Source organism: Mastigoproctus giganteus, chromosome 7 (assembly GCF_048544385.1).
Source record: "Mastigoproctus giganteus isolate SK-2022 chromosome 7, ASM4854438v1, whole genome shotgun sequence".
NCBI lineage: Eukaryota > Metazoa > Arthropoda > Arachnida > Uropygi > Thelyphonidae > Mastigoproctus > Mastigoproctus giganteus.
Genome location: NC_143581.1, coordinates 138,269,655 through 138,281,939, shown reverse-complemented (window position 1 = coordinate 138,281,939; position 12,285 = coordinate 138,269,655). Strand labels below are relative to the sequence as shown.

Here is a 12,285-nt window from a genome sequence, read left to right as displayed (position 1 = left end):
GAAACAAAATATTGCGAAATATAGTAATTTTAACATTATACCCTAAACTAAAAATATGCAATGAAAGTGTATTATTTTAATTGAATTTTTCTCCCTTTGAAGGACCTTTCACAAGAAGCTGCTGTTACAGGGTAAGAAAAATTCATAGCGCTATTTCTATATTTAGATAAGATTACGAATGAATTGGAGAAATTGTAAAGGGATTACAGATTTTATATCCTGCAGAATTGATAAAACATGATTTTTCAAATATCTGTTTTCAAATATCTGTTAATTGATAAAACATGATTTTTCAAATATCTGTTGAAATATCAACAGATATTTGAAAAATTTTGTTTGTCCTCCAAGTGATTAGCATTGGAGGACAAACCAAAAAGCTCAGAGGTGTGACATGACAAAACGGGTCATACGTTATAGAAGTTTAATTGGAGTTTCTCTGTTATTTTCAAAATTCGTAAAACACTGTTCCTCCCTGATATTTTTTTCCATAAGTGATTATAAATCCCAAATTTATAATTTTTTTCACTCTCACAAAAATTTCTGGAATCATAAGTAGCATGCACAAAGATAATGCAGTATTTCTTTTAATAAAACTTTTAGTTTTATTTTAAACAAAGAACATAAGTTGACCAGAAGCTATTATCTGTGTCAGGAATATGCCTTAATCTTTTGACTGGCTATAGGAAGCAGTTGACTAGCACCACTTCTCAGCATGCAGGATAGGTGGCTGCATATATTTTGTGTTCCACTTACATTGTGGAATGGTAATCCCTTTAATCCTTAATTTGCTCTTTATAATTGCTTATATTGCCTAAAGGCCAGGAGGTGGAAACAAAGCATACAAAGTTAAGTCTCTCGTAATCCGTTGTATGTAAATTTTCTTCATTCTACAGAAACTTTTAAATATAATTACCAAAGGGATTTCAAAAAATTCGCTATAAGGAAGTTCGTTAAACACAGGTCCAACTGTAATTAAATCAAAAATTAAGCAATTTTAAAATGTATAACTGGTCGAATGTGCCCTTAAAATGCTGCACCTGGGGCTGGTGCCCCACTCACCCCACCCTAGTTCCGGTTCTGTTTCCACTGCTGCAATGGTTGCATGTGATTTGGAGCCATCGATATATATTGGCAAGAAATCAACATAATTCTGAATATGGCTTGCATGGAGTTGTTTCATGTTAAGTGTCAATAAAAGATTCTTTCCCCATTGAGGAAAATAAGTATCACAAATCAACTGAGGAGGGGATTCCAAGGTGGGTGAAAATAATTCATTACCTGTTGCCTATTAAGGAAAGGAATGTTGCAACTCTGTGTTAGTTCACGAAGCTGTAGCCTGCTGGTCTTATTTTACTAGGTTTATTTCTATAGAGATTTTGTAGTGGTGGATTGAAGAGGTAGGGCTGAATACAACGTGTACAGCAACTTTGTATTTTGGCTGCATACTTAAGTAGTAGTGTTTTTCTGTGGAGGTACGGAGGGAGCTTGGGAGCTTCAATATATAGACTACAAGTCAAAAATGTGCTAAAAGCACCAAATGCAATCCGTAATGCAGCATGCTGTATAGGATCAAGCCATCACAGTATGTTCCTTTGGGCAGAATAATAGATTGGAGCACCATAATCCAAGTGGGATCTAATCAGTGCTCTATATAAGAGCAGAAAGGAGGTACGATCTGCTCCCCAAGACAGAGCAGATAAAACTCTTAGTATATTCAGCTTTTTTGAGACAGTAGTGCATACAAATTTATTGTGGTCAAAGAAGTTTAACTTGCTGTCAAAGATTAATCCCAAAAATCTGATATTGTTGAAAACTGGGATAGTAAAGTTTGACATCTAAAGTTCAGGATCTGTATACGCAATTTATGTTGTCTGTAAAAGTGGACTGCAGCTGTTAGTTAGTTGTTATTTTGGTTTTTAGGAGCATTAGCAACTAAGGCCATATTGCTCCGGGATATGCGGTGGTCATTCCCGGACCTTTCCGCGTCCTCCGTATTTGGTGGTGACGGGCTCGAACCCCGATCTAATCAAGAAGCGTGTGCTACGCACTGCTGCTCCTTCCCACCTGGCTACGGAGGCGCCGGACTGCAGCAGTTTTCTGTTGTGAAAGATGACAACCATTGAGCACTGCCCACTTTTGAACTTTATTACAGAATATCTGCAGTTGCCGTTAAACAAATCTCGTGTTCTGAGAATGACAAGAAATAGAGAGATCGTTGGCATAAAGGCAAGCCTCAACAGTATTTGGGAGTTCATCTGTAATGAAATCAATTCTAAGGGAATAAAAGAGTTTATTCCCTTGCAGTACTTCTTCCTGCAAAAATGTTGTAGAAAGGATGGTTTTATATTGAACTTGAGAAGAACAACTCTAGAGGAAATTGTTAATGAATATAAGCAGGTTGCCTCGTAGAACAAGAGCATGAAGGTCATGGAGGATACCGTAATGACACCCGGTAGTATCAAATGCTTTCTCTCTACGGTAAGCATGACATGGTATTCATTTTTCACAAAGGCATTACAAACTGCAGACTCAGCCTTCATTGTGAGATCTAAGGTGGACCTGTTTTGGCAAAAGCTATTCTGACTATTACTCATTAGATGTTACATTTCAACAATCAAATGAGTCAAATGTGAATCTTTTGTGAAGAATTTTACCAAGGCAACTGAGAAGGGGGGGAGAGGGGGGGAACTGGCCTGTAATTATAAGGATTGGTTTGATGAGTGATTTGCTTGGTCAGGATCTATGAGCTGACCAAGATGGCCACACCACCCACAGGCAGAATCCGATGTATTGCAATCTCTTCAATACAGCAGTTCTTTATGGAAACAGAAATCAATTGGACAGTAGTGATTAATTATGTTTTGAATATAGTCAAGGTCTGCAATTCACTGTAAAATAAAAGCAATACTTGAATTTAGTAGAAGCTTATCTGAATGTTTTTTAGGGTGGCTGGCTTATAGTGTTCAGACTTCAGTTTGTCTTTTTTGGAAAGAAAGGTCGACTGGCATCCATATCTTCTTGCACGTATATTTCTAGAATCAGACCTTGTTTGGATGAGTTGTCTGTATTCGTGGATGTGTCCTGAATATCCTTTATTGAATTTGAACTTGGACTATGCGATGTAGTAGCCATTACTTGAGGAGCAGGAAATGTTTCTGGTACTGTAAGAAGTGTGTTACTTGCCTGTTCTGAGTGCTTAGGGACATTGGACTGTTGTTGACAGAGGAGAGCCTGAGCCCAGTCAGGGATTGATATCTTTGAAGGAGCTGTAACATCAGTTTGAGTGACCACTGTTTGATATTTTTGTACAATATTGGCATAGGTACATTAAGGCAAACTGGGTGCAATTAGTTTCCTTACTTCTTGATAACTTACTTTGTTTTCAACCTTATACGTTACAATTTTTTTCTCAGTTTTCTATCTGTCACATGTCTTAGAGTACACAGGAAGGCTGGCTTTAGAGAACCCACATTTTATTGGAAAACCCACAGTTAGGACAAATCGTGTTTCTTCTGCATGTCATTTTAGAGTGGCCATACTTTGGCACTTATAACATCTCAAGAGATTGGGAATTGAGACGAACAGCAAAGGTAAGAATAATATTCCTGGTAGGTGTAAGTTTATTATTTTTTTAAACCATAATTCATTTGACCCCAATTTACATTTTGTTTTTGAAGCTCTTGAGTTAGTTCTTCCTTTGTAATGGTCAACAGATTCCATCTAGATATAACACCCTTAGATGTACTGTATTTCTTAGATTCTAACATGCAATCCCCCACCCCATAAACGTCTCTAAAAACGGGGTGTGTGTGTCTTAGAATCGAAGGCATATTACAATCGCAGTTTTTTTTTTTTTTTTTTTAATTTTTCCGCACTTTGCACATGGCACCACACGTTTTGTTTTTACGCAGAAACCCAGCCTCCAAGTTTGACCATTATCACATTCTCCAATTCCATTGGAGAATAAAGTGGCGTGGGTGAGCTCACTCAGCGAAAACTAGGAAGTTGTTTGTATCTTCGAAAGTATGTAAGAAGTGGTGTTACTGTAGTCCGTTCATTTTGATCCCTTATTGCACATTAAAATGTTATCAAAAAGATTGCACTATGAAGCCGCATTGAAACGAAAAGTTACTGTGTATGCAAAAGAACATGGAAATAGAGCTGCGGATCGACATTTTGACATTAGTGAAGTAAATGTTTGTGGTTCACGGTAAAAGTGGTGTGGGTGATTTCACGTGCTTTCGAAATGTGAAGCCACTGTTATTTCATTATAGTGGAGCTCACTCAGGGAAAACTAGGAAGTTCTGTTTGTATCTTCGAAAGTATGTAAAAAGTGGAGTTACTGTATTTCGTTAATTTTGATCCCTTATTCCACATTAATATGTTGTCAAAAAGATTGCACTACGAAGCATTGAAACGAAAAGTTATTGTGTATGCAAAAGAACAAGGAAATAGAGCTGTGGGTCGGCATTTTGACATTAGTGAAGTAAATGTTTGTTGTTGGAGAAATGATCTCAATTCCATATTTTCGTGCAAAGCAACAACCAAGTGCTTTACAGGGCCTAAGAAAGGAAAATTTCCACAAATCGATGAAGCTGTGATACGTTTTGTAATGGAGACACACGCAAAAGGATTACCCATCACTCGACAAGCCATGCAACTGAAAGCCAGAGAAATTGCAAAGTCCCTCGAAATAGAGAAAATAATTTTTAAAGGCAGTCGCGGCTGGTGCGACAGACTCATGCATAGTAGCTTTGTTTTGTTTTAGAGTTTTATGGTGCATTAGCATCTAAGGCTATAATGTGCCAAGTCAAAAAGATGTAGAATATAAAACTATAATATTACAATTGTTTGTATATTATTGTAAAAGATTATACGCTATAAAACGTTCATAAAGCATAAAATGATAAAAATATTCTAGATAGCATTATTTAGATTAATAAGTTGTAAAAACTTAAAAATAGCTGACACGTTATCATTGTCCGATAAAACCTGTCCGAGTGTATAAGGTTCAGACAGATGGCTAAAACATAAACGGCAGTCATTATAAAAGGACGGATATTCAATTAAAATATGACAGACTGTTAAAATGGTGTCACAATTTCTACACATAGGATGATCGTCTGCCCTCAGCAGATAGCAATGTGTCAAGTGACAATGTCCTATGCAGAGTCGAGATAAAACAACTTCCTCTTTTCGGTTCCTGCGCAGATGTTCAATTACAGGCTTAATCTCATAACTTGTTTGCAGCCTGTCCATGCCATGAGTTGCCATTGGGATACCAGTTTCTTTCGAATTACTTGCCTGTAGTCTGTATAGGGGACTAACAGGCATCATGCATAGTAGCAGATTATCATTAAGGTGCCGAACATCTATCCCTCAAAAAATTCCTGCAGACTTTCAACAGAAGCTGATTAACTTTCAGCAACAGGTGATGATATTAAGGAAAAAAAGAAACTATGAGTTTAGTCAAATTGGAAATGCTGATGAAACCCAGGTCTTCTTCGATATGCCTCGAAATTACACCAACTAAAGGTGCTAAATAAATCAAGATTATAAGCACAGGCTACGAAAAGCAGCGTATCACTGTGATGCTATGCATCACCATGCTATTTGACCATCAGCGGTGATGGTCAAAAGTTGCCACTATATTTAATTTTAAATCAAAAAACCATACCAAAGAATGAAATTTTCCCAAAGATGTTATTGTGCGTGCACAAAAAAATGGATGGATGTCAGCAGAGCTTACGGAAGACTGGCTAAATGTTGTGTGGAAGAGACATCCTGGAAGTCTTCATAACCACCTAGCATGCTAGTACTTGATGCATTTCGTGGACATTTTATTTAATGGGTCAAAAATAAAATCGTGCAAAAATGTGATGACTTGGTTGTGATTCCTGGTGGTATGACTAGCCAACTGCAGCTACTCGATGTTTCAGTCAACAAACCATTTAAGGATTACTTCAGAAAGTAAATTAAATGGTTTGTTGAATTTAATTTAATTTACTTGATTACTTATTATTACCATTAATTTACTTGAGGATTACTTATTATTACCATTAATTTACTTGAGGATTACTTATTATTACCATTAATTTTCTTGAGGATTACTTATTATTACCATTAATTTACTTGAGGATTAGTTGAAAAGGGAATATGAATGCTGGCTGTTGACTGACAACCTTCTGCTGACACCTTCTGGGAAAAATTAAGAAAGTGCCGGCATCAAAATTGGCAGAATGGGTATCAACAGCTTGGAAGCTAATTCCAGAAAGAATAGTGCAGCACTCATTTAAAAAATGTTGCATAACCAATGCTCTCAATGGCTCAGAAGACGATATATTATGGGATAATGAAGATAACGACGCTTCAGAAGGAAGTGATGAATAACATATCTACCGATAAATAGTATTATTGTTAGTAAATTGAATTCTATTATAATAAAAATATTTGTTAGATTTATTTTAGTGTTTTATTTTATTTATTTTTTTTTTCTTAGAATCAAAGCTTTTTTTCTGTTGGTGGTACTGAAATTAAGGTGCATCTTACAATCAAAGAAATACTGTATTTAGATTTGCACAGGGTATCTAAATCTGTATTTAGATACTTTCACTGGAATTCCAGAAAAATTTGTAACTTGTAGGAGTTTCTTCAAATGCTTGCAGTTTATAATTTCCATCTTAGGAGATCCTGCAATATGTTCTCAGTGTTCCTGGATAAAGACAGGAGATAATTTACTTATAGGCTGATCTGCAAGTGAGTGCAATATGAAATGTGGAAAATCTGTTGCTGAGGAATTTATTTTAAACCTCTTAGGTAAACAAATCATGGTCAATTTTTGTCTCTGGCCAATAGCTTGTCAGCTCTAAAGGTACAAACACATTGTGATCCACATTTGTTCCTTTTGGCCCTTGACAGGTTAACTTTTCTGCCAAGGTTTCTGGTCCCACCATGTGTAGACAGGAGTGGTGCCAGCAGTAACCAAGCAAAAAAAGGTTAGTTTTTAGTGTTATGAAGGTTAGTTCTATACACAAGAAGAGAGGTGCCTTTTCTTTCTTTTTAGTAAACTTAATTCTTTACTTTGAAAAGCATAAATCAAATAACTGTAAATGAAAACTTGAATATTCTCTATAATTTACTGATTGGAAAGAAGATGCTTTTAAATTTACTTTGAAACTCTCTTCGATCATGTGGGGGCCCTATGCAAAAATGCTAGGATCTCTGTTAATAATGAACAGCTGCAAACTAAAATTATGAACAGAATACCTGCTGTATCAGGCTCAAATCTGTATGTTGAAGATCGCTTTATATCTCCAAGAGAATTTAATATTTCTGTTTCAGCATTACTGAAGAAAACTTCTCCTTCAGGAATTGTAGGTAATTCTCTGGGTGTTGTTGGAAGTCCCTCCTCTGTACATGCTAAATCTGTAACTTCTTGAATGTCAACAGAGCACCAAACTTGGTAGCCATCCTTTTCAAGAAGGCATTTAACTTCAGTTGCCTGAAAAGAAAATATATCGTGAAAACTGTATGTACCAGTTATATTTTTTAAGATATACAAGATTAATGTTTTGTCCACACCTCATGTATAATATACACTATCCTATCAAACGTCATTGAACACCTGTACCTATGAACAAAACTTATATTTATGTAAATAAATGAGTGTGTTGGCCTCACATATTATAATGTACACTATTCTATCAAAAGTCATGGAAACTCCTGTAGCAATGAACAAAACTTGCATTTATGTAAATAAATTAATGTGTTGTTTGTAACTTCAATGTCTCATGTAAGACTTTCTACTAATTTCTGGAACAATTGGTGGTACTATGCTCCACTGTTAAAGCATTCGTAAACTCTACTAACAAAGATGGCACTAGCTTGGTCTTACCATAATTTCACACTCCAATTAATCTGCAAAATGTCCAAATGGGTTGCAGTTGGGCTCTGTGCTGAAATATTGAAGGCCTACTCAAATTCAGATATATAATGTCAGTTTTGTTTCTCACATCCAACTACTTTAAACCCTCATCATAGCAATTTACCAAATTAGTAAGGCAAGATCTTCCCATCACAAAAACAAGCTGACTCACATTTACAATACCATTCTTATTGAGATGGTCCTATATTGTGTCTTTACCCATAGACTACATAATAATACCAATCACAGAAATCAAACTCACTGGACTATAACTGCCATAACTTCTTTTGTTCCTCCTTTATGGGCTGGAAAGACAGTAGCACTCCCCTCCAATCAAGGAGAATAATCCCGTAATTTTATGATAATTTCATTTGCATTACTAATGTGTTCATTTCCTGTCCTTTTCAGTATAAATGGATGTATCCAATTCCCCACCCAGGGTTTTACAATCTCTCAGCCTCAGTAGCTTTCAGATAGGCACTTTATGATATGATTATGTCACTTACAGTTGTTTTTCCCTACTTCACTATGTTCTTCAGAGTACCAATATGGTTTCAAAACTAACTATCAATGCAAAAATGCCTGTTCAACTGAGCTGTAATTTCAGCTGGAATGTTGATTATATTACCTTTTTGATCTTGGAACCAGTTTACTCTGTTTTTTTGCATTCATATACAAGTACGACTGCATTTCCCTATACTTAGCTCTCTTCACCAGTATTTTTCATACTTCAAAACCACCGAAAACAACCACTGATCCTTACCCTGTCAGTGATTTTATTACATATTCATTAAAAGTTCTAGTGCTGAAAATAGGGTAATACCAAAATATGGTCTGATTTTGGTTGTTAAGGAATTAATAACCAATTTATAGCAGAGTGTTCATGGGAAAATAACCATTGATATATGTATTTTACTAAACATCTGACTTTTATGGAACTAAATAAACTAAGGTGGCATACTAGAGGGATTAAAAACAAAAAAAGAATGTCAACAATTGCTCACAAAATATCAGTGCAATCAGGAAAAGTCAAGTACATCTGAAAAGCTGCAAGTTAAATTTGTTTTACTGTTAAAATATTAGTATGGGCACATGATGCAAGAAAGCAAGCTTACATAGCATTGGCCAAAAAAAAAAAAAAAAAACCCTTATTTCATCCATCCCCTCGCTCCAAATGTTTGTTAAGTTCTGCCTTGAAAAATATTTAAGCTATCAACTTCTACGACAAATTTATTCCAGCAATCAACCACCCACTGGCTAAAGGCAAACTTCCGAACATCTATCCTACAACCGTTTTTCCTCAATTTGAATTTATGCCCTCTCAGGCGATTATTCTGAGCAAGAGGAAGAATCCCATCAGCATTGAGCATGCTCAAACCATTTAAGGCTTTATACACCTCAATCAGATCACCTCGCAGGTGCCTAGTCTCCAGACACTGTAATTTGCAAAACTTAAGCCTTTCTTCGTAAGAGCAACCCTTTGTTCTATTCACTAATCTTGATTGCCCTTCTCTGTACTCATTCCAACAGCTCTACATCCTTCTTAAAATGAGGCCTCCAGACCTGTATACAGTACTCAAGGCCTGACCATTGTCTTATACAAGGGGATAATCACCTCCTTATCTCTGCCAGAAAAATTCCTGTATATCATTGACAAGACACCATGAGCTACTCTTGCAGACCGTCTGCACTGCTCAGAAAACTTCATATCTGCCTGCACAATTATCCCCAGATCCTTTTCATTCTCTACCACTGTCAGTATAGTACCACACAGTTGATATGTTACTCTGCGGTTACTGCTTCCCATATGCAGTACTTTACATTTGTCAATGTTAAACTTCATTTGCCACCTCTCAGCCAATCTGCTCAACTTTTCTAGATCCTGTTGTCGCAGTGTACTGTCATTAGTGTCATTAACAACCCTGCCAACCTCCATATCGTCTGCAAACTTGGACATTATACCTGATATACCATCATCAATATCATTTATAAATGCAGAAAACAACAATGGACCCAACACTGAACCCTGAGGAACTCGACTAATAACATTAGTCCGTGAAGAGCAGTGTCCATTGATTACCACTCTGTCTTCTCCCACTCAACCATCCCTTTATCCATAGCAGCAATTTGTGCAACAGTCTTTCATGAGCAACAGTATCAAAGGCCTTTCTAAGATACAAATATATGATATCAAAGTTATTCTTTGCATCCAGTTCGTTTGTGACTACATCATAGTATCCAATCAAATTAGACAGACAAGACTTCCCCTTAACAAACCCATGCTGTGTCGAAGCTATAACTGAAGTCTTGTCTAGATGATCCTGCAATGCTTCTTTAACCAGTGCCTCCATTAATTTCTCTGGAACAGAAGTTAAACTAACAGGTCTGTAATTGTCTGTGTTTCCCTTTGATCCTCCTTTGTGGATTGGGGTCAGATTTGCACATCTCCAGTCCATGGGTACCTTCCCTGAGTCCAGGGAAGCTCTCATAATTATGGCTAAGTGTTTGCTTACTTCCTTTGCCACCTCCTTTAATATAACTGGATAGATTCCATCCACCCCAGGTGCCTTTCTTATGTTTATCTTCAACAATTTCTCCTCCACTTTACTCTCAGTTATTACAAGATTATCCAGCTTACTGCCAGAGTTGAATACACCTCTGGCATTCCCCTCCTTGAATAACTCCTTATGTGTAAATGTAGATGCAAAATATTCATTTAGTTTGTTAGCTACCTGAGCAGGATCATCAACAGCTGAACCATCGTTATCATGTGGACCAGTCTGGTTCATCCCCTTCCTTCTAGAGTTTACTTAAGTAAAGAAGTCTTTGCTGTTTTTCTTTGCTTCCTTTGCCAAAGATTTCTCGTAATCTGCCTTCGCTTGCCTAACCTCTTTTGTAACTTGGTTACAATCCAGCTTATATCTATCATAGGCGTCCGTGTCACATGTTAATTTATACGTATCCCATGCATTTTTCTTCTCTGTCACATATCTAATTAGTTCATCTGACATCCATTTAGGCCTAAATCTTGAACAATATTTCTTTTTAATTTGTTGGTATGAAAAGCCTAGTAGCTTCCAAGGTTAATTCTTTGAATGCTTCCCATTTTGAATTTGCTGTTGGTAACATTATCAGTTGGTCCCACCATATAGAATTTAAATACTGTCTCAGACCACCGTAGTCACCTTTACGAAAGCAAAAACCCTTCCCTTTACCCTTGATGGTAGTTACCTCTTTGAGTAGATCCCACTTCAGCACACTGTGATCACTGTCACTTAGTGGTTCCTTTATCTGCAGATTCTTGATGCATGAAGAATCACTACAGATAATCAGATCAAGAGTATTACTCCCACTAGTTGCCTCCCAAACATGCTGCTGTAGAAAACAATCATCCAATAAATCCACAAAAGCCTTGCTAGTGTGTGAATGACCAACCCACAAATTCCAGTCAATCTCTGGGAAATTAAAATCCCCCGTTATAAGACACTCTGATTTACTGGCCCACTATTTCTTTGCACAATTGCTCATTATACTCATCAGATTCATTTGGCCTATAATACACACCTACTCTCATTTTTCCTTTCCCAGTGCTTATGTCACACCAAACAGACTCAACATTGCATTGTCCACCAACATCAATTGGATGCACTTCCTTAGATTTTATGTGTTTCTTAACTAACAGCATAACCCCTCCTCCCTTTCTGTCCTGTCTATCCTTTCTATACACATTATACTCTCCAAATTCCAGTTCTGCACTGCTTATGTCTGTGTGACACCATGTCTCTGATATCCCAACAATATCTGCCTTGATGTCTTGACTAGCACTTCAAGCTCATCGAATTTATTAACTATACTCCTAGCATTGGTGTACATGCAAGTATACATGCACCTGTTTCTACTCTTAGTTACCCGAACACAGCCCATGTATTTACTTGTTCCACTATGACTCCCAGCAGTCCTGGAAATCCCCATTACCTTGCTTTCCAGGCTGCTTCTCAATTGCATTTGCATAGAAGTAGTTCAAGAATCACTTTTACCTCTGCCAGCGGCAACTGTTAATCTATTATTCCGTGTATCCCCCAAGCTAGCAGTTTCCCGACCCACCTAACTCTGCCTCGATAGCATCAGGAAATATTCTTGCACCCTTTCTATTTAAGTGTATCTCATCCCTGTAGAAGCAGTCTCTCCTGTTAACAGGCACAGACCAGGCTGAAAAAAATTCTACCCCTTGAGCCTTGCACCCAATCTCTCCAGGGCCGAATTGATCGAAAAGGCTCTCATCATATGCTCCCTCCTACTGTGTCTGGGCAGAATTGCAGACACTTTCAAATTCACCCCTAACTCACAGCTTTTTTTCAGGA

At 37.1% G+C, this 12,285-nt stretch overlaps 1 protein-coding gene across 2 annotated transcripts in view; it reads right to left on the bottom strand.

Moving 5' to 3' along the window:
* LOC150083221 (uncharacterized) overlaps positions 1-12,285 on the bottom strand; it is a 354,281-nt gene that overhangs the window by 145,770 nt on the left and 196,226 nt on the right. For both annotated transcript variants that reach the window (XM_090377110.1, XM_090377111.1), the window contains exon 10: positions 7,267-7,501. In XM_090377110.1, coding sequence (XP_090233236.1) covers positions 7,267-7,501 — 235 coding nt within the window. The remainder of the gene's footprint in view (positions 1-7,266; positions 7,502-12,285) is intronic.